Source organism: Photinus pyralis, unplaced genomic scaffold (genome assembly GCF_008802855.1).
Source record: "Photinus pyralis isolate 1611_PpyrPB1 unplaced genomic scaffold, Ppyr1.3 Ppyr1.4_LG1, whole genome shotgun sequence".
Classification (NCBI taxonomy): Eukaryota; Metazoa; Arthropoda; class Insecta; order Coleoptera; family Lampyridae; genus Photinus; species Photinus pyralis.
In genome coordinates, this window is record NW_022170249.1 from 5,822,500 (window position 1) to 5,845,519 (window position 23,020).

At 36.3% G+C, this 23,020-nt stretch overlaps 1 protein-coding gene across 2 annotated transcripts; it reads right to left on the reverse strand.

Annotated features, from left to right (window-relative positions):
- Window positions 1-729: 729 nt before the first annotated feature.
- Window positions 730-22,870, reverse strand: LOC116173968 (paired amphipathic helix protein Sin3b). Of its 2 annotated transcripts, none has more exons than XM_031491725.1 (8): window positions 22,696-22,870; window positions 16,292-17,307; window positions 10,307-11,080; window positions 7,430-8,011; window positions 7,142-7,382; window positions 6,889-7,091; window positions 2,855-3,889; window positions 730-2,325 (listed from the first exon to the last, which is right to left on the reverse strand). In XM_031491725.1, the coding sequence occupies exons 2-8, from the start codon at window positions 17,285-17,287 to the stop codon at window positions 2,089-2,091; spliced, it is 4,068 nt and encodes a 1,355-aa protein (XP_031347585.1). In that variant the 5' UTR covers window positions 17,288-17,307; window positions 22,696-22,870; the 3' UTR covers window positions 730-2,088. The 2 variants fall into 2 exon arrangements, with proteins under 2 accessions (XP_031347585.1, XP_031347576.1); XM_031491716.1 differs by having other exon boundaries at window positions 10,307-11,092.
- Window positions 22,871-23,020: the final 150 nt, after the last annotated feature.

The following is a 23,020-nucleotide window of genomic DNA, read 5'->3' on the forward strand; positions in this document are numbered from 1 at the left end:
TTCTCATTTTGATATTTCAAAATTGTTTAAAATTCTTAATGGATAAATTAAAACACAGTGAAAATCTGTAGTAATGTGGACCTAAAAAAATATTTTCTTTAATCAACCTCATATAAATTACAGAAAACAACGTAAGAGGTGTAAAACAGTAAAATTGAATCTAGAATCCAAAAATCTAGAAATATTCAGGGTGCAACTGGAAATTATGGGAAAATTCAATTGCAAGTATTCTGATGAAACCTCTGGTAAAGAAATCTTGCACGAATTCAATGGTAGGGCTGGTTATTTGATTTTTCCATCAACACTTCCCCAAAAAATCAGGTCTACGAAGGATTTTGAAGGGCTGTCCACTAAGAGGTTTGGTGAGCAGATGAGCTTCTTGTTCATCTGAAGGCACATACTCAATTCTAATTTGATCAGAATCCAATTCTGGAGTCAACAAGCTTGATCATGATTGTCCTGTTGTTTTTTAAGATTGCTCTCAGACAAAAAATGGCCAAACAAAACCAAACGTAATTTTTAGATTTGTAATTTGTCAAATGGCCTTTAATCGAACGATTAGCAACATATAGGAAAATATCTCGAACATAAAAAAAACAAATTGCTTATTGCCTTTTGGTTGGTACTATAAGCAATCAAAGATAAAGCAATACACACCGACAGAGGAATAGTGAAATTTCACAATGTCAAAATCTAGTGGTAAAGGTGAAAACAAGATAAACAACACTATTTGTTCAATAAGAATTTCTTTTCTTATAAATGGTACTATTTACAAATTTAAATTTCTATCATTAAAATGGTAAGTATAAATCTGTACACGATCCATTGTCCACATTTCATTTATACAGATGCTCTCACTTCATTTTTTACATATTAATAGTGGACAAAATGTGAAACCATAATAGTATGTATGTATATACAGATATCTACACACAAAATGTCATAATATATAAAATGGAATGTCACTTTTCTAGAATAATTTTACACGAAAAATGATTATGTACATTTCACATAAATGCTGACATATCTCGCAAATACAATATATTTTTTCAACGTCAAAAATATACTTTGTACTTTTGTATTTTTGCACAGATGCCTGAGTTAAAATATTGCGCTGTTTCACAAGTATAGAAATAAAAGACACAGGATAGGCAGTAGACCTTTTAGAACAGAAATGGGAACAACTACCGCAACCGTCAAATAAATTACAACAAATACATATATACTCGAGAGCTACACTAGCAAACAAAGTGATATGCCAACATTTCGATTAGAACAAAAATAGTTTTTTAAAACAAACAGTCGTCACGTTTCTTTTGTTGCTAACAAAACAACGTAAAGAAAAACAAAAAACACAAAAACTATACTATACTATAAAATAATAGAAAAAGAAAAACAAAGATCAACAAAGGTATTTTCGTGTTTACAAATACAATTTTGTGACATAAAATCAGCAGCAATTAACAATTTAACGACGGTCACACGTTTTTTTTTTTTGTATTGACCTGTAAACAAAAACAAATTTTGTTACATGTAGCTTATAAGTATAAGAATATTGAATCTATAATAAAAATAACACACAATGTCCCACAATCTGAATAGAACAAAATTCAATCATTTATTGTTAAACAGTGTGTGTAAATTGCAGATAAAACTGAGACTACGATATATTACATGTTAAACAATAATAGGAAAAACACCGTGCAGTTATCTCCAATACAGCCCTTTGTTTCTTCATTAAATTGTTAACTCGACAATTGTTTCTTCTTACAAACGTACTATGATTTTACATCAAAAATTGAAACGCTTCGTAGAACAAATTTGGTTTGCAACTTAAAAAATAAATTGTATCACTGTGTTATTTTATGCACTAAAAGTAAGTTAAAGCACCTGGCGATAGCCTCATTGTACAAAATAGAAACAACACAAACCTTCACAACTATTACTAAACAGCAACTTAAAGTCGTAAGTTTTATAAACAAATGATAAATTAATGAGATTACAACGGGTACCCAGAGATCGACCGAAGAATTTAAGTTTCAATAAATATTAACGCGAATAAAAAGTTCTTTTGCACTTTAGGAAGTTTTATGAGGACTCCTCGCAGAGCCTCTCGACGCGGTAGCGATTATATGGAGAATATGGAGAGCGTGTCAGATCATTATTACTTACAACTCGTGTTCGATTAGGCACAACACCTTCCGCGCGACCCATCAGCCAGTCGGTGCACTGTTTATATTGCGTGTCACTAACATTGGCCGATGTCCAGCGCTTCAGCCATGAGCGAAAACGGAGTCCAAGACGCTTTGTTACCGACGGATGTGACTGTAACATAAATAAACATCAGTTACGCTATGGGAACATGACAAAAAAAAACTGTTTGCATTACTTATTCAACTGAGGCAAACAAAATGGCTGGTAGGAGGAGTTTTACAAATTTCCCTTGATTCCCCACATTGGTGGTATTGAATTTTGATATAAATTTCTCAAAGTATAAGTGAAGTTGGATGGGAAAGGCAGGGAGAAGTGATTTGTGAAGATGTCAAATTTTACTTCAGTGGAACGAATAGAGATCTGGGAGAAGAAATAGTCCAATCTGTCCAAAAGGCCATATTTATTCAAGTTTATATGCTTACCATTGACCATGGACAAGAGGATCAAAGGACAAAACTGAATGGGAGTGGACTGTGTAGGGGAAGGAAGCATTCACAAAGTCTAGTTTGAATTGGGTACCAAAAACGAAAGAGAGGATAGACTGGTAGTTGATAGTTGTAAAAATCCCTATCTGACTTAAGTATATGGCAAACAGTATCTCAATTAATAAGGTTGGAAAAATCCATGTCGGAGATCTTACCTTCCTGGCTTTTTTAAAGGCACAATGTTTATACAAATAACTATCCTTATTCACAGTGAACATCATCTTAGAATCCCCCGAATTAAATTTACACTGCGTCTCATCAGAAACATCATAACCCGAATGTTTGCTTTGATTCCTTTCAGGTGGCGATCTCTCATTCAGTTTCTTCTCCAATTCTTCCAACGGACAAATCTCCTTAGAAATCAATTCGCTACTCCCACTACTCGAAGGTTCCTCGGGACCGTTCTGTTCCAACCTCTTGCTTGAATCTTGCTTCTCCTCGTCGTTAACCAGATCATTGCAGGAATCAAATCGCAATCGGATGCGGAGGTTTCGATTTAAATAGACTGGCGACCGAGGCATTTTGCTGTCTATGTTTGAACAGTTCACGTACCGGTCCTTATACGAACTCCACTTTTTCGCATCATCCGCCTTCTTGGGATCTTCGGGTTCTGTATCTAGCAATTCTATGGTCATTTTGCAATCTCGCTTGTAGATAAATATTTTGAAACAATTTTCATCCTGTACGGCGGTTTCCGCTTGCCGCTGGTACGACAATTCGCAATGACTCCTCCGATGAGCAGTTGCACACAGCCCACCCGCTCCTCCACGCTTCTGCTCCTTCTGAAATAGTTCCATACAAGCGATCGCCGTACGCTCAGTGACACAATGTTGCAGCTGCCGTACGGCGTACTGCACGACTTTGTCAAAAGTGAATGCGATATACGCATGAATACCAAACATTTCCCGTAGCGTATCTTCGTAAGCGTTGGAATCCATATTTCCGTCTAGTAAGTTTTTCACCATATCTAAGAAAGCCGGATAATAATCTTCTACTTCTATTTGTGGTTTTGGTTTTAGCCTTAGCGCGACGGCGGTACTTTCTTTTCGACTTATCCTCTCTTTTAATTCGTCACTCGCCAAAATAAGTGCACGGTCGTACATTTTCGCCAGACGCTCGCATAAAATGGCGTGAAGCCTTAAAAATATGTACCAATTGTTGTTGGACATAAACAATGCGTATGCTTCATCCTGAAAAAAAAAACAATATTTCCATTAAAATGTAACAAAGAAAAAATAAACAAGTGTAAGAGATAATCATACAAATTTGGTTTTATATATTCTAATATCTACTGGTGAAGTCAAAATAATTATCAAAGAATAGGAATGGGGGGGGGGGGGGGGGGGGATAATTTGTTAAGTGGCTGGGGAGCGTCGCCGTGGAGGTGCGCGCGCGTGTTTAAAAATTGGCCGCTTCCAGACGGTCAGACTTGGAGCCAAGGTGCCATGCTTATATTTTAAAATCAGAAAAAAATGCTCTATCAAAAAGTAAAAATGAGGGTGAACAGAAGACGAAACGTCAGACCTACGATTTAAAACTTGTAGATGGAAAAAGATGGCCATAATAATGTGTCATTTATTTTGAAATATCTTTTTAAATAACTTCAGTAAAAAATAAAAACGATTTTTCAAAATTTCGTTTTTTTCCGAATATCTCCCAAAGTAGTCGGAATTTTTCCAGTTCCAAAATGGTATTTTGTTAAGCATCAAAATACGCAGCTTTGTCAGTTACAGTTTCCGAGATCCCCATGGTGGCCCTCGAATTTGAATCAGCCAGTATATTATATTATATCATTTTGTTCAAAATTTTGAAATGACCCATTTTTATTGGTTGGTATCGGCTATCATGAATACAATTTAAAAAACAAAATCTCAGTGAATCCATGGCCTACTATTTAAAAACCGTAAGAAAGAAAGTTTTAATTTTTGGTTCAGCACTAAAATTTAAAAAATATACGTTGTGATACCACACTGTCATCAGGAAAAAGGATGCACAAAAATGTACGGTAAGATACAGGGTGTTGCATTTTAAAAATTCCAACTTTGGACTAAATCTCCAAAACTGGTCTAAAAAATTTTTACTACACCACTCTACGTAAAAATATCTAGAATGGGCAGTTCTAACCTTTTTTCTACCTTACATGAATAGTAAGATACAATAACACTCCAAAAACTCAAACTTTTCGTTTTCACCCTGTATTTCACAAAAAGTTGAACAGGGTCTCGAAAACGGCTCTACCATAAATACAGGAACAGCTGTATTTTTTTTATTTATTTGCCTTTATTTTTGAGTGGGCGAAGTTTCAGCCAAGGCTGCTCTTCTACCAACCCAACCCAACCCACTATACATTTACAAATAGCCATGCCCGACCCTTACCACCACGATCCACCTTTAGTTGAACTGCGCCACACGGGCATTTATGTGCCGCTAGCATTGTAAAACCTACAGCAGTAACGTAACAAAATCGTCCTTCATACGAAACCAAATAAAAAATTTCTACCTCAAACTATCCCTACGGAAATATGGAAATTAAAAATCATAAAGAAACCATCATTGAAGTTTTTTTTTTGTAAAAAATTACGATCGTAATCTCAGGGATATATAGCCTTTGTAGTCTTATAATTTATAGGCAGGCATGCAACTTAGGATGACAAAAAATTCTTTGTAGCGAGGAGTAGGAAATTCCCAAATCAGCAGATGCTGTTGTGAAGGCAGCACTTGGACAAAAATATCCTAGAGCGTTAATTTATACTTCTCCTGTTATGGGTTTAGTTCACACAAGTCTAACCACCTTCCCATGATTAAACATATTCTTTTTTAATCTAAGAAAATTTCCTTTCGTCATTTGACATTTGATTCAAATGACATTTCAAATGGAATGATTGCTTCCAAAGCCTACCACACCTAATGAAAATACAAAAATGTCAAATCTTTCAAAAAATACCAATACTACTACCAAAATATCAAACCCTACCGGATATAGGCGTACACAATGTTAATAACGGGTCTTAAAATTCAAATCTACATTCATTTCTGGCATCAAACATTTTAGCTGCTATTTGAAAAATCGCAGCAATCCTGGAAAACTTTTTCAAAACTTTCAATGCTCACTCCTTAGACTTTAAGGATTTGATTATAAAAAATATCACTCACTAATCTTGAATGGTTTAAAGGATACGAATTTTTGAATAGACGCATGCATCTCCAAATTTTTAGACAATTTTATTATTTGTTTTATTTATATGTATTAGTGACATATGTCATAAACTATAACAGATAGGCAAGCAAATCTTAAGTCCGTTGAATTAAAAGTAAAAGGGCGCATTTAGAAAAAAAATAGAAAATGTTTCTATTCTAAAAAACCAATATGGCGCCAACTTCCGTTATTTACGGGAGCGACGCCATCTTGAAATTAATTTATTTGAATTCGCAATGGTCGATTATGACTGTAAACTAAATTTCAAGTTTCTATGTCAACTGCAATGTATGAATGGGCTACCTGAATCTCCCTGTATATGCAAACAAGCTTTTTCAATAATGAATTTAAGTAAAAATTCCTTACGAATCGTCTACGTGCAGTACTCAAAATTTCGACATCAACATTGATCAACTGGTGAAGGAGTTAGAGCAGCTACACATGTCTCATTAATCAAAATTAATTAATTAAACAAAATATTTATGTTTTAATGGAGTTGTTGAGTTTATTTTCCTTATAATAGAATGTTTTGTTTTTATTTAAATAAAAAATAGATACTATTAAGTTATAAATGTAGTGAATTGCAAATGTTATTATCGCCTGCTACCTCATTGAAAATTCACCTTGTGGCCTTCACTGGTCTAGGGCGTGACTTGACTATTTACTATTGCTACATTGACTTAAACGCAGCAAGCACAATCCTTCACCTCAGTCCCAATTGATTTTACAATTGTTTGCTTTTCCTCTTTCTTTAATTAAAATTTAAGTGGAGTGGATGATCATAAGACACAAAAAGACAAGCTTACTTGACGTTACGTGACAAATAAAGGCAGTGTGTAAATGTTTGCAGCATTTTGATTGTGAATTTACCGAAAATTCACAATGAACGTCGATGCATAACACTCTTGCATCAATACTTATTCAAATCTACGATAGCACAGATTTGATTAGATCAGAGATGCCAGTCAGCTATTAATACAAACATGTACCTACCAGATCAGAGGTCTGAGCATGTAAAGGAACTTTGACATCTTCTTCTTTAACATCCGCATCGAGAAAGCATTTGTCTGAAGCTTCCCCATCGGAATGCGCTCGCGCGGGCGATTTTCCAGGACTTGCTCCATCCAACTTTGGTTTCACATCCGCCGAACTTGAATTGCTATTGGGACTCTCGTTCCCCACGTCTTCTTTCTCATCTAAACACTCTCTAATGAGAATGAGAAATAATTTAGTTGTTAACACTTACCGTCATCCTCCCGCTCATCATCGCTAAGTTGCTGCCGTGGATGAAAAAATAAGTCGGGGACAAACTGCCTTAAAATATGTTTAATCCTTCGCTTTTCCCCTTTTTGTATTCCCGTCTGTCTTTTGACATGATGTATAAGTAAATTAGCGGCGTCATCCAGAATAGTACGATCTCTGTAGGGAATTACCAGGTGTGGTCCGACTATTGGCTCACAGGTACCCTCTTCATTCTGCTCGTGCCTCTACAATAAAAAAATTACAAGTCCTATCGGCAAGTAGACATACAAACCTCGTCAAAAAGCGTTTCAATTTCGTTAAACAAACTTTTCGACCGTAACGCCTTCACATCGTTTTGCTTGAAGTTAATTCCTTGATGATCTAAGCTTTTTAAGTAATACTTTTCATTTTGTTCCTTCCATATTTTATTAAAGCCTTTCTGGGCCTCTCGCCACTCCTCTTCTTTCGCCTTCAACCTCCTCAAAACGACAGGGACCGCAATCGCGGGGTTCCGTTTCAACCCGTCGATAATATCTTGTGCCTTATCTCCATAAATACGTTTGAGCGCTCTCTGATGTAAAATCGGAGAGTTGCCACCTAAACAGTCGTCCAGACGAAATCTCGATATCTCGTCGGGACTTAAACGGCTCAATTTCTTCTGCACCCCCTCGAGCACCCTAATGGTGGAAGCGTTGGTCTCAATCACAACGTCTAACTCGAACCGTTCATCTTCGCATCTGTACATGTACTCTTCGTACTGCGTTTTCCGCGAGCTAACAAACGTACTATCCTCCGACCAGGTCGGAAAGGAAACCCACTGGTCATTTAATACTTCTTTACAAAGCTGGGTTCGACCCGAACACTTCTGAGGTTCCTGAGGAAATTTTTTCGATTAGTAAATTCCAACCACGAACTTATAAAATGGATGGACTGCTGATCAAACAGTTGCATAGAGCTAGAAATGGCCCTAGCAAGGGCGCGAACCATGATGTGCACGTTTTAGTTATTTTCTAGGGGAATTTTCCTAGTGCCTTGGAAAATGACATGTGTCACAGTATTTATTTAGAAAACGTGAGGTTAATGCTTGTTTATTAGTTGATTTGAATTTCGCGCCAAGTGAGTGTACATCATGGCTGCCCATGTAGATGTCATTTGTCAATTCAGCATTAGCAGTTCATCTTAATTTATAAATTCGTGATTCCAACCAAATCCGGCACTATTGACAACTTTCTTATTATTGGTCAGTGAAATTAAAATGGTTACACCAAAAAAATGCAATAAATTGTACAGAGAGAATTGTTTTCAGTTTTAGTAAGCTTTCCTGTACTATACTGCATTCATTATAAGAAGGTAGTAGATGGCGCTGTGTTTGAAGATAAACACACACCGGAAAAATATAAAACGGCACCAAATTATTGTAAAGTAGAAATATTCAGCACTGCGAACAGAAATAAACCTTTGACCAGGGGCGGACTGGGTACTTAAGAGCCAGGTGGAATTGCATAGGTTACGGGCCATTAAAGTATTAGTGTAGTAATGAAGTTGGGGGGGGGGGGGTTTAGCTCTGAGGTGCACCGCAAAAACAGTACTCCTTTCTCGAACATCAATTACCATAGTTTTTTTTTTAATTGCAGCTGATAATTAAAAGTAACAAAATATACAATCCACACAAAGTGCGTCGCCTATCATTGTATTTCAGCACTTTCATGCTACGACAAAAAATGATTAATTCATTGTAAAACACTTCAATTAAAAAAGAATTTTTTAACAACCTAACATCAACCCCAATTAGAGAAACGTGTTAATAATTTTCAGCCCCGAAAAAAAATTGTCTCAGATCGACCCGGAAAAAAAATTTTCTTATAGAATGTGGCCTGTAGAATCCATAATTTCAAACAGTTCCAAGATTGGGCTACTAGTTTAAAAGTTACAGCCCTTTGAATTTTCTTTCGAAATTGGTTTCTAGTCTATAACTTTTGATTGAGAAGTCTGATCGAAAAAGTACGATTCGTTTTGGATTCTACGCACCAAAATTAATAAGAAAAAGTGTTTTCCCGAGAAATTTTGGTGTAGTCGATTTTTGGTAAAAAAGGAAGGTAATACACTGCCTTTTTTTGAGCCCCGAAGAAAAAATTGTCTCAGATCGACCCGGAAAAAAATTTTCTTATAGAATGTGGCCTGTAGAACCCATAATTTCAAACAGTTCCAAGATTGGGCTACTAGTTCAAAAGTTACAGCCCTTTGAATTTTTTTTCGAAATTGGTTTCTGGTCTATAACTTTTGATTGAGAAGTCTGATCGAAAAAGTACGAATTGATTTGGATTCTACGCACCCAAATTAAAAAGAAAAAGTGTTTTCCCGAGAAATTTTGGTGTAGTCGATTTTTGGTAAAAAAGGAAGGTTATACACTGCCTTTTTTTGAGCCCCGAAGAAAAAATGGTCTCAGATCGACCCGGAAAAAATTTTCTTATAGAAAATTACCATAGTTTTTTTTTAAATTGCAGCTGATAATTAAAAGTAACAAAATATACAATCCACACGAGGTGCGTCGCCTATCATTGTATTTCAGCACTTTCATGCTACGACAAAAAATGATAAATTGATTGTAAAACACTTCAAATAAAACAGATTTTTTTATCAACCTAACATCAACCCCAATTAGAGAAACGTGTTAATAATTTATTAATAGTGCAAGAAACTAAATACAGCACATACTTATAAATTACCAACGGGCCATTATGATCTACAGGCCAGGTGACAACCGCCGGGTCAGTCCGCCCCTGCCTTTGACAATAACAGCTAATGACATTTCGGTAGTTTAATTGGCAACCTACCACCTTACAAAATTCACCAGTCGTTTTATGTTTCATTGTAATACTGACTCATGTTTTAACCAATCACAGTGAAGGTCAAAGCTTCCCTATGATTTCTACCGCTACCATCTTAAAATGAATACAGTATAATTAATTGAAAGAACGTGTTAAAACGATTTTTTGGCTTTAGCTTTCAAAACATGAAAAAATGATACAGGGTGCTCCCTTTAAACATTTTTATTTTATTGAATCTATAACCCAATGCTTGTTTTTGTTGATTTGAATATTATAACCCTAAGAAGAAATCATAAGTGTCGGCTTTAGTTGCAACACACTGTATATAGCAATGGTACTACCTGTGAAGGAGGAATGATACAGTAGCTGGCGCCCAGACGTTTCGCAGTAGCAAGATCGATATCTAACGCGTGATCTCCTTGCGGCCTCTCGACCCTAGTTACATTATATGGCACTGGTTCATTCTCGCTCTGTCCCAGAAAATCGCGTAGCCACCTTAACAGTTCGGGAAATTTTCCCAAAAACGGCGTGACAAGCAGAATCAATTCACTTTTCGAGACAATCTCTTGATTAAATAACGTCAAACATCTTAGAAAATTATTATAAACATCCGGCATGCGAAGGGCCTTCCTTACTTTATCAAAAAAGGCGAAATCGTTAAGCGTTCCGTGCTTGGACGCTTCCGTAAACGTAATATCCCGGCAAGATGAAGACATCTTGTGCTTCTTAGGTGGCGGCGCATCCCTATGAATAAGACTGGGATACGGGGGCGATCGTTTGATTTGACTCGAAATATGGCTGGGCTTGTGCGAAATGTGACGTTCTAATAAATGATCACGAAATGGCTGCTTCGTTGGCTGTTTCTTATTGATACTCGACACGTGATCGGATAGCGGCGGCGGCGATGTGTGATTTGTGGCGTCTGGCAAAAATTGACCAAATTCGGCTAAGAGGTCGCTTTGATTTTCGAACAATTTTGCAACTTGACTGTAGACCTCCTGCTCGGTGAGGTGTTTTCCCGGACCGCCACCGGCTGCCGTTTCCTTTAGTGTGCGTTGCTCTTTCTGATAGGTGTGTAAAATTTCCAGAAAACGTTTGTATTTTTCCGGCTGTCCCTGGAAACGATTCTGTAATAAAAAAAATTGAAAAATGTTAATTTGAATGAATGTTTGTATGAACGTTCAGTACAACTGAGAAACTTTCAATCTATTATAAAATAAATTGTTGTACAGATGAAACAAACGAAAATGATAGTATGACATTAAGCTATCAAGGATGAGATAAACAAAAATGAATATACCTTATTATCACTTATCAAACAAATAAACAGGATTCCCAACAATTTAGTAGTTCTTTATAAACCAAGAGCCATTTGTTTATAGGAGTGCGAGGTACGGATTACGAGGTAAATTAGTAGCTTAATTAATTATGTGCGTATACAGTTCTCGTCCAATGGAAAACCAAGTTCCCCATATTGTTATTGACGTTTAGAAAATGATAAAAGTTAAATTAAAGAACACACATTTTGTGATAGTGATATAAAAGCTTTTCACATTTGATTGCGTCTTTTGAATGATTTTATTTGTTATTGTCATACTTTATGAAACATGCCCCTGGTCTACTTTTGGACAATTACAAAACGAACTTAATTTAATTATTTTTCCCTAAAAAATTACAATTGATAACAATCATTAGCAAAAACGTGTTTGTGGCTTAACCTAAAAATTATAATGAACCAATGAATAAAGAATACCAAGAAGGAACATTACTCAGGTTGTATACAAGAGAGAGTGCGACGGAAGTCGGCCATTTGCAAAAGCCACTTATGACTCATTTTAGTTGTGATTTTTGCAGCGACCTAAAATAATGGTTAGTTGTTGTGCTTGTGATTGCCCCAAAACGGAACAAAATAAAAGTTTGGGAACTACATTTCATGTGTAAGTATTGATACCAATATTATTTTTATATAGTACATGTAAATTTACAATTTTTTTAGCGGAATGTAGTTTGAGGTTAGTTAAACAAAAGTCATAGGCGGAGTAGACACATGGGGTATCCTTCTACAACTGTAAGGTAGGTACGCCACTGGAACAGGAAACTCGAGAGGAAACTACTGTCCGCCATTTGCAAAAGCCATCGCGGTCGCACGTATATTGTTGATATTCTCCTTCCTGGTATTCTTTATGCATTAGTAATGAACGTAGAAATTTTGGTTATACTGTATCCTTCTGGAACATTCTCGAGATGCTATCAAGTCGATAAAAGATTAGTTACCGTCCTCGTCACCGTCAATAAGGAATATGAGAATAATTCTTTCTGCAAAATACGATATGCTTTCTAGATTTTTGTTATTATTTGCAATATGCACAAATTGAATTGTATCTAGTCTTAGTCTTAACGTCGATACCGAAATGATAAATAGTGAAATCCATGTTCGTGTTATATCAATCCATTTTAATTTAGTTTCTCGTTAACAGTTAACAATTTTATATACACAAATCACGTAAATAAATTTACATTACATAAATGAACACATAACTATAATTTCAAAGTCTGTTCCATTACAATTAACAATTATGGTCCAGCGTCAGTATTATATTTGTTCAAATCAATCAAAAGAAGAAAAATATTTATCAAGAAAAATCGGTTTCCTTAAAAAATAATTAAGTAAGAAAGAATGAGTGAGAATCATTAAAAAAACATACTTGATTTCTCAAGGCTCTAATAATATCACCAAGAACGATAACAACAATCATTTACTAACTTATAAAAATGTCACAACTTTTATCATTATCAGTGTAAATATGAAACACATGCAAAATCTTTAAGTAAAGTTTATAGACAATGGCAAGGATGATGGTAGGAAATATCACATTTATTTAGATCAACATATTTATATCTGATAAGAAATAACATTGAAAAGTGAACGTTTGCACTAATCGCGAATTCAAAAACTGCCTAGACCAAACATGCCATATATCAAATAATAAATATTTTAAAAAGGCATTTTGTTCTCATAATAATAGCAGACGTATTTTGTTATACATACAGAGTGTTATTTCGGAGCCTTAGTTAAACGTTTCTGGGAAAGTGAAATAAGTAGGTTTTTCAAAATTTGTACTTAGAAGTTACTCTGAAGGTTAAAGTTAAGTTGTTAAAAATGGGACTAATATTGTTAATTTCCTTGGATACTTAACGACATACCCCACTAGTTCGTTGAGAAACACGGAAATTGCTTTGGGTTTAAATATTTTTTGCCCGAAAGTTCGGGCTTACTAGTTTCCGAAATATAGTTGACGGTCATTCTTATTTGGCGACCCGGTACATGATACCTCGCGAACAGTTTCATATTTTTTTATGATTAATATTTGAGTATTTGGACTTTCTGTCCGTCCGTCTGTGTTTGTCGTTCGTTGTCTATATTAGTTTGAAACCGATTATTGCAATTTTTTATTAAAATGAACTGATGGAAAATTAAAATTAAGTCTGATTAGCAAACACTGAGTAAGTCTTCAAATGATGTATCATATAATACCCTAATAATCTCAACCCTATGCAGTACAGGTAAAAGCTGTCCATTAATTTTTCAAAGCAGAATAGTTGCATAGTCGAGGTTTTAGTTATTGACACAATCAACCTTTGCCATTAAAATTATGTGATAAACAGGATTTGTTTATCCTAATAACAATTGATGATTTTTAAATCGGTGCCATGTATGTACAGGGTGGCCAACTGAGAATGCAAAACCTGGAAAATATTTTTAAGTTTCTGAAATGGCCGCTAGGGGGCGTAACTGCAATCTGGAATAAAAAAAAGTGATGTTTTGTGAATTCCGCTATATTAACCTAACAAAAAAATTTCCGGTCTTTGAAGTTGACGATAATCTGAACAATTTTTGCTTGACAATTTTTCCTGTATCTCTAAAAATTAAGTGGTGGGGGGTATTCAAAGGTTTCCGTAAAGAACACCCTGTATCTTCGAAACGGCTGATCCGATTTAAACAAACTCGGGTTAGTTCAAAAGAGCTATTCTTCAGCTACAAATATTATACTATTTGAAGTTTTTTTAGTTCTACATATTACCGCTTGAGGGCTTTTTTCGACATTCCGACAGAAATGGTTAATTTTCTCAAAAAAATTAAATGCATTGGTTCGATTTTTTTTCATAAAAAGGTAGCTAAATGATGCCTAAACAAGTTCGCGAAAACAGCATCTCGATATCTTGAGATATATATATATGTTACCGGCAAATTGCGAAATCCAGTATTTTGCAAAATGCCTAGGCATTTCGCGAAATGACGAATGCAACAGTCAAAGTGAGAAACGGAGTTGCAGTTCGCACTTTGCCTGCCTCTCTTTAGGGATTTCGCGAAATGCCTAAAGATGCAGGCAAAGTGCGAAGGCTTCGCATTTCCCACAGATTGGGGATACAGCGTTGCCATTGGATGGTAAACGACGCGTACGATTGCGATGTTATTTAAGTACTCGCCAAATATTGCGCGCACGTTTAAACTGCATTCATCTATCAGTTTTCTGTTGAGTCAACCTTTGGATTTACTGTGGAGAATATATCATATGGGGGAAGGTACTGACGCGACGGTTTTACGTTTGGCACCGCTGTACGCGCAATCTGTGGAAAATATCCGAGCATTCTCACTTTGCCTGAACGTTTAGGCATTTTGCGAAATCCCTAAAGAGAGGCAGGAGAAGTGCGAACTCGAGTTCCATTTATCACTTTCCCTGCTGCATTGGTCATTTCCCAAAATGCCTAGGGATTTTGCGAAATGCCGGATTTCGCAATTTGCCGGTAACATATACATATTTTTATATCGTGATGGCCAGCATTTCGAGCATTTACGGCGGCATTAAAAGCTTCCTTTTTTAAATCGATCCACCTTAGGGCCACAAATTATATAATAAAAATAATTCCAGAAAAATTAGCTTAAAAAAAAATAAAATTTTGAGGGTATACAATTTTCTTTGGCCTAAATTTTAGGTTAGGAACAAGATATCGAGATGGGATTTTCACGAGCTTGTTTAGGCACCATTTAGCTACTTTTTCATGAAAAAAAAATCAAACCAACGCATTTAATTTTTTTGAGAAAATTAACCATTTCTGTCGGAATGTCGAAAAAAGCCCTCATGCGGCGATATGTAAAACTAACAAAACTTCAAATATTATAATATTCAAATATTATAATATTTGTAGCCGAAGAATAACTCTTTTCAATTAACCCGAGTTTGTTAAAATCGGCTCAGTCGTTTCGAAGATACAGGGTGTTCTTTACGGAAACCTTTGAATACCCCCCCACCACTTCATTTTTAGAGATACAGAAAAAATTGTCAAACAAAAAAGGTTCAAATTATAGTCAACTTCAAAGACCGGACATGTTTTTCTTAGGTTAATATGGCGGAATTCACAGGGAAATCACTTGTTTAGATTCCAGATTGCAGTTACGCCCCCTAGCGGCCATTGCAGAAACTTAAAAATATTTTCCAGGTTTTTCTCGTGGCCGTTTTAGTAATAAATTTGTTTACCGCAAGCCTCTACGATGGACAGGTTCCCAGATACAGCACCTCGCATTCTTATTTGGCCCACCCTGTACATCACGTAAGACGTTTTTTATAATATCAACAATCAACTGAGTACAGACGATCGGGTCACCCTGTGTATTGATCGAGTACTAGAGAGTGTATCATGAAAACCTTCATGGAACATTCAACAAATGGATTTCTACTGTCAATTGTAAAATTTCTGGTAGGAAATTATGTTTTGTATCTTGAACACATTTAAAATTACTGTAAATTGCAACAAAAAACTACAATTCGATTTGATAGGTGGAAGTGACAGAAGATTAAAATGGACATTTGAATCCTGACTAATACATACAGTGAGCTGCTAAAATATGGAACAAATTTGTGGTTCCTTTTATATCCTAAGAATGGAACAAATTCATTTAAAATTCAGGTGTTGGTTTTAAAAAAATGTTCAATATTTTAGTCACTCACTGTACGTATGTACGTACGTACATTGACAAAAGTAATGATCGGCTAATAGGTAAACTCTGCAGGATAAGCAACAAACATGCTTATCACATATGGCCCCATTGGTTTATTCAAAGATGAGATACTTTAATTTGTTGGTTCCCATTTTCAAGTGGTACAAAGATATTCAAATGTTGGTTGCATATGCAACAGGACCTATTCGGTGATCATTACTTTTGTCAATGACTGTACAGGATTCATTGGAAGGATATTTGAATGAACCTGTTTACCCTAAATGCTTAATAAACAAATAGCATATGATTTAAAATGATGAAAACTTACCTTAATCTTATTCACATAATTAATGGCATGATTAAACTCGACGGGTTGATTTTGGGGGGTCTCACCGTGCCCTTGAAGAGCCTGATTAACCGCCGCTTGAGCTGCAGAGAAAGTAAGAGCGTTATGCGCTGTATTATTGTGCATGGGAGTCGCTGCGCCGTATCCCGACAGATGATGAAGTACAGGTCCAGGAGGCGGCGCTTGGGGAGTTACGGACGCTACGTGCGTTGGCAAGGGTAGAGAGTGAGACGTAGTTAAACCCGTAGGCGGCACTTGAGTTACCATATTGCTATGAATGATTGTTCCCGACCCGCTTAGTATGGTTGCGGGCTTCTGCTGCTGTTGCGGATCGATGGCCATAGTTCCCGTCGGACTTGGCATGCTCACGGAAACTTGAAAGGCGTAGCCTTGTTCATTTCGTTGCACTTCGATTTTATACCCGGGCGGAAGAAACGTGTTAAAGCCGACGATTAAATCTGGGAATCCGCGAAATAGGTTCGATACCCTTTGAATGACGCCGGGCGTGTCGATCGACTGACTTTTAAATTCCTTCATAATGTCCAAGAAGTCATTATACACTTGAGGTTGAGAACCAAATTTAAACTTTACCAGATCCAAGTACGACAGTGCATCTTCTACTTTCAGACGTTGGAAGTTGCTGCTTCCTGGGGATTGCTGCGGTTGCGGCCCTTGTAATTGTGCGGACGGCGGCGACGCACCTTTAGTTCGTATCTGCGAATGGGAACTGACGGATAGGGGCTGCATGGCTTGGGGTTTGCCCGAATGAGGAGCGGCGGCAGCAGGCATCGCTCCGTAATTCACAGGCGGTGTCGGTGGATATAAACTAGACTGCATAACCTCTCCTAAAACCTTCACGGTACCAGAGCTTGTATATGCAATCGTGGGGGTGGTGTTTGGTATTCCCTGACGATAGATATTACTTATTGGTGGTCCACTTGCATCTTTTGCCGTTTCATCCACACGCAAACGTTTCATTTCAAATCACATCGAGGCGGCTAAAACAAAGATAACAAGAATTATTAATCTGCATAAATAAAAATGAAATCGCCGATAATTCTTTTTTTTTTGGGTTGATAAAAGACAATTTCCAAAAAATTGTACGGAAAGACATAGAAAACAATTTTTCTCTTTTCCGCCAGTTTAAATCGCAAATGTAACTAATAGATGGCGCCAAAGCGTGATCTACTACAGCTCTAGAAGGATCCATACCGTCGATTTCAGGCGTGAGGCGAAAAAATAGACGGGGTCAATTACGTATGCCCGCGAAGGTTCCTGATGTAGTAAAATGGGAGAGGTGAGGCGGCGCGAAACCGAGCTTATGTTCCATCTGGAAGCGTGACATTAATTGATTGGAGAACTGATAGACGGTACAGTTCTCAGAGTCTGCTAGTAGAATATAATTATTGGTGCATTTTGAAAATAACCGCTCTTTATTGGTTTTTAGTGAATATTTTTGAATTTTTTTTTTAAAGGGATCTCAAATCAATTGGCCTAATATCCACTGTTTGCCATAATACAATTTCGAGGCTAATACTGGGTATGGACAGTCCACTGAGAAACTCACGCCAGTTTTTCTAAGACTAAACTTACACTATGGTTTTTCAATTTTGCTTCACAAGCTTCAGTTATGTGTAAAACAGAGGAAAAGTGAATCGTCCCAAGGACTCTAGTCTCTATGCGTTTTTGAGTAAAAAAATAGGAGATGGCCACGAATTTGAACCACCCTGTACTAAGTATCCTATTTTGGTCGAGACTGCAGTGTATCTCAGTAGTTTTTAAAGATAGAAACTTGCGGTTTTCGCGACCATTTGCCCCTTTTAATAATACCACAAATAGAATTCTGAGATATAGCGTCAAAATGAAGTTTGTTTTTGAGACCCTGTATTATGTATACTTAACGTCAATTATGTTTTCTTCTTTGTTCCTATCACAACCTATACATTTTTTTTAATTTCAGCCATGAAAACTATTTTTTTTATTTTTAAATAGTAGCCCATCCATCGATTTTTTGTTTATTGTATCTAGGTTGCGAATTTTACAATATTTCCAGATATATTCGCATTGCAAAGAACGAATATTCGTCATTTTCGTGCATGTTTTATATTATTGCGTTTTTGAATCTTCATTCTTATTTTGGAATTTTATATTATTTATTATTTATTTATTATATATTATTTAAAGAATAGTTTTCTTGTTTTTGTCTGAATTTTCTTAGTTTTGGTTTGAAGGTGGAATATTTTTTCTGGCATACTGAGACTGAAAAGCTATTCTTTTTTATGCAGATATGTTAGGTAAACAATTGAAAACTCAGATGCGTTTTATTGTTTTTAAAAAACATAACTTTATTAAAATATATTGTAATTAGTACAGAATAGTATAGCGCATTTTGTATACGATAAATATTATTGAAAATTTCCAAATATTCTTGAAAGTTCCCAAATACTCGCAGCGATAAATAAATTATGTGAATTTTACAACATTAATTGTATCTATGGTAATTAAGGCAGCTGATACCAATCAATAAAAATGGCCGGGAATGGAAACATGTCCTTTCAACACAACAAAAATATGGTATATCTTAGATAAAAAATATAGGTTGTGGTATATCGATGTAATCTGGAAAAAGAATGCAAACAATTGACGTTAAAATATACAGGGCGTTGCATTTAAAAAATATCAACTTTGGGTCAAATCTCAGAAACGGTGGTTCAACATTTTATTTACTACGCCACTGATGCTAATAAAAATATCTAAAATATAGTTTTTACATTTTTTCTATCTTACGTGGGTAGTAAGATATGATATGATTCTAAAAAGTCAAATTTTTCGTTTTCACCCTGTATCTCAGAGTCTATCTTAAAAAACAGCCGAGATACGATCTTCTAAAATTTAGTTGAAATCCGCGGTTCTATAAATTATTGACATCACCATTTCACAATGGTACGCAGGTATGAAAGATATTATGCTTATAATATTGCCAAAGTATACCACGACCTCTCAAATGAATTTAAAAAAAAAATGAATAGCGCTACATTTAAAAACCATTTTCAAGGTATTTTGTTACTTAGGCAGTATAATCAGCAGTCATTGTCTTTCTTTCGTCCATTTTTTCTCAATTTCCTTCCTTTTCCTTGTATTTTAGTGTTCTTCTTATCGTCATCAATAGTTTCTGTCTTTGTTTATTTAATTTTTCATTCCACCTCCATGTAATGTATTATTACTAAGATATTAAGGGTTAAGTGGTAGAGCAGATGTATCACATGTTCATGTTGAACATCTGAACTTCGCCCTCTTAGGCTTCTGGCTACAATATAGTTTTTTTTTTACCGTTTGCTTTATGTTTATTTTAGAAGTCTAATAAATGGCACTTATTATTATTATTATTATTATTATTATACACTGTAGTCTCAATCAAAATAGCACACACTGTACAGTCTAAAGTAAACGAAGAGGCCTGGTGAAATTAAAACAAAGCCATTGGTCCTTTGAGCCGAATAAAATTTCATTTGGCTTTTTTTCGCCTTTACAATATTGCAACGATATTTTGAAAAACCCAATCGACATTTTCACAATGACTAAGCAACCCATAAAAATAATGTGCAATGCGAAAACGCCGGTGATAGAATCTAGTTCATAATGTCTTTATTTGTAATAGAAAACAAACAAATTTCGGGAAGAAATAAGAAGTATTACTCTCTCCCCAAACTTTGTAATCTAATAGATCCCTGTGGATCTTATATTTTCTCCTTAGGTGCCCATCCTATAATGCTTGACGCCTGAAGAAAGTCTGGAGAAAAAATTCTTCTGGTCAGAGTGGGAAATAGACATGGCAATAGTGAAAAGCTTCACCCCTGGAATCCGGGCAATTCTTTCCACTTCTTGGAACACAAAACCCTAGACAAAACCTTTGTCTTTAAAGCGTCGGATGTTCACGGGAGAATTATCTGAAATCAATCAATGCTCACTCTCTTTTCATCCAAAGCTCACCTTTTGGAAAATCCACAGCTTCATAGATTTCAATCGATCGTTTAGAAATGATTCCAAATATTCAAGCTCAGAACATTCGTCTGCCAGTTCATTCTAATCCACTGAGAGCTAATGGAATACTGGAGTTTTTGAAACCTTCATAAAACAATTAGATCTAAACTAATTGAGGTAAATGAAGAAGAGCGCGATCACTTTCGCTCCAAAGATTGTGCATAGCTATTCAAAATGGAATCAAGGGTCGATTATCGGTTCCATGCTTGTTTTGAAATGGATGTGCTTAATAAAATAACTAATCAATTTGGCTATTCCAAATTACCAACAAAATTTGGATCGATCTCCTATGCCCTCCACCAATGGAACCGTAGTAGCAAGACTACTTGACATTTCGGATAAGGATAACAGCCTTTTGCATTTGTATCTGTTTAGGTGCAGGTATTGACTAAGATCCAAGGCGCCCAACTTCCATTAACCATCAATCCACACTGGAATCTGAAGGCCTTCATACAGATGATGGAAAGAAGCCTAAAGGTGTCACCCTGGTCACTGAGATTACCTTCAGCTCGAAACTGCTTGGATGTTGTCACCACAAAGAGTAGCAAAAAAGCAGGAACTACAGCAGCAGCAAGCATAGCAGAGAAACAAACACAAGAAATAACAAGCTTTGGAGACTAGTCATATTTGCTTTTGAGGCAATGGTTCCAAAGCAAACTTCGGATGGAATTGGACCATCATATTTCAAAAGCTACTATGCTACCAGGAATCATTCCGTACTATTTCGTTTGATAATAATTTTATAAATCTCGGTTCACTTGTACAACAAGCTAAAAAACTATAAATAATTTTGTGACAAACCGGTCAAATTTGGCATGTTAACGTCAAGGCGACATTCCCAACTTCAACTCACGTGTAGTAGGTTAAATTATTTCTGCCGGAAAATTTGTTCACAAATTTAATTAAACTTCGTATCGGGCGTTTACTACGGGCGCACATACTTTTAATAGAATTTACCCAACAAAAACCCACAAAAGAGCGTTGGCTTGATTTTAAAACTGCCATTTTGAAATTCAGCTGATCGAAAAGCGACACGCCTACGTGATCGTATTTCAGGAGTAAATAAACCGGTAGCAATGGAAATTATCATGAGGTACGTCGATCATTACATCATACAGCATTGAAAATTGAATTAAAAACAACGCAATAAACAAAACCAGCTGAATATCAGCAAACGCGACATTGCCGCTTTTCGGATTTTGTTTAAACATAAATAAAAAATCGGATTGATAATAGCAGGGTAATTTTGATTGATCTTCAGTTCCGCTTAGATCTTGCATAATTAATGCGGGGGCTTTCACGAATGACCTTAAAGTCTTCTCGAATGTGAAAATTAAGGGCCGGTAAAAATGATGACATTGTGACGCAAAACAATAAAGTGGCCTACTACGGTTTTCTTTATCGGAGGGCCAATAGGGCGTTCAACCTGGTAACTTATTGAACGACATACCGGAGTAATTATGCAACTTTTCGTGTGATTCATCACGTGTCCGGTAAGTGATACGCGAAATCATTTGCAAACGCTTCCATTAAACACAAACAGTTTGTAAGAGAACACAAATACGAGACCATTTCGTTCATGAACTAGGACACCGAAATTGCACTTAAGCGTACCCGACCCCAAACGTGGCAACGCAGACTTGCCCTCCGGCCCATAACAATGTTGCTCAAACCCAATAACGCCGGCCGTGCCTGCTTTCACCACACGCGAGGTGTGGCAACGTCGCGCGCAGCTCCGCTCCCGCGATCATAGCGGAGAGCTCTTCATTGGACAAAACGATGATCGATAGAAGTGCGACGAAAAGGGGACAAGACGCGACCGCGCAAGCACCGATGCCAAATTTACCGCACTCTCTCGCTCGTTGCGATCTAAATTCGTGTGCCCTCGCACGATAAACAAGATACAAGTAATGGCATATTTCCTTATTACCCTCCGCGAACATTTTAAAAACATATGGCTTCTAGATCACTTTCCACCAAAAAACGACGAGAAAATCGGCAGCAAATTTAAATCGCGCATTTAATGGAATGTTTTATAACACGGTTGCCAGGTCAAGTATCCGCAACGTCGGCTAAAACAACAAAACCACCAACAACATTTGGCCTTAAAATTTCACATTTAAACAAAAATAAGTCCATTTTCGAATAAACGCGAGTATAATTATCTCACCTCCCACTTTAAATGAGTACAGCTAATTTTGGCTCCGGCTATCAACTGAACCGCGTTTCTCCTTTTCACATATTTTTTTAATTCGTTAGAAAACATCGTCTTAACAACAAAATCGTCGAATCGCGAGTTTCGTAATGAGACAAGCTAAAGACGCAAGCAAAAATATGTCACTTACCTTAACAAAGCCTCTAAATGAGAAAGTCCTCCAAAATTAAACTTTCCCAGCAATTCACCTTTATTAAATAACAGTTTTTCGCACTTTTCACAGTAACAATGTGTATTTAAACGGGAATTCGACAAAATAAAACTATGATTCATTCTGCAATAAACTTCCCTCACAACAACCGACTGGCGACTGGCTGGTTGAAAATCTTGCAAGCTTGTTTGGGCGAGTCTATTATAATGACGTGATCCGCCAGCATCAAAGACGTAAGACCGCTTCGAATTGCTTCCTTCATTATATTGAAAGAAATGATTTTTGTGCATGTCCGTTATACGAG

Bases quoted from the DNA above. Each gene is read 5' to 3' on its own strand.
- LOC116173968 (XM_031491716.1), bottom strand. From the start codon at position 17,287: ATGAAACGTTTGCGTGTGGATGAAACGGCAAAAGATGCAAGTGGACCA. The intron at 11,093-16,291 runs GTAAGTTTTCAT...TTTTTATTACAG, and splicing joins ATTATGTGAATAAGATTAAG to AATCGTTTCCAGGGACAGCC. The intron at 8,012-10,306 runs GTAGTACCATTG...AAATTTCCTCAG, and splicing joins GTATCATTCCTCCTTCACAG to GAACCTCAGAAGTGTTCGGG.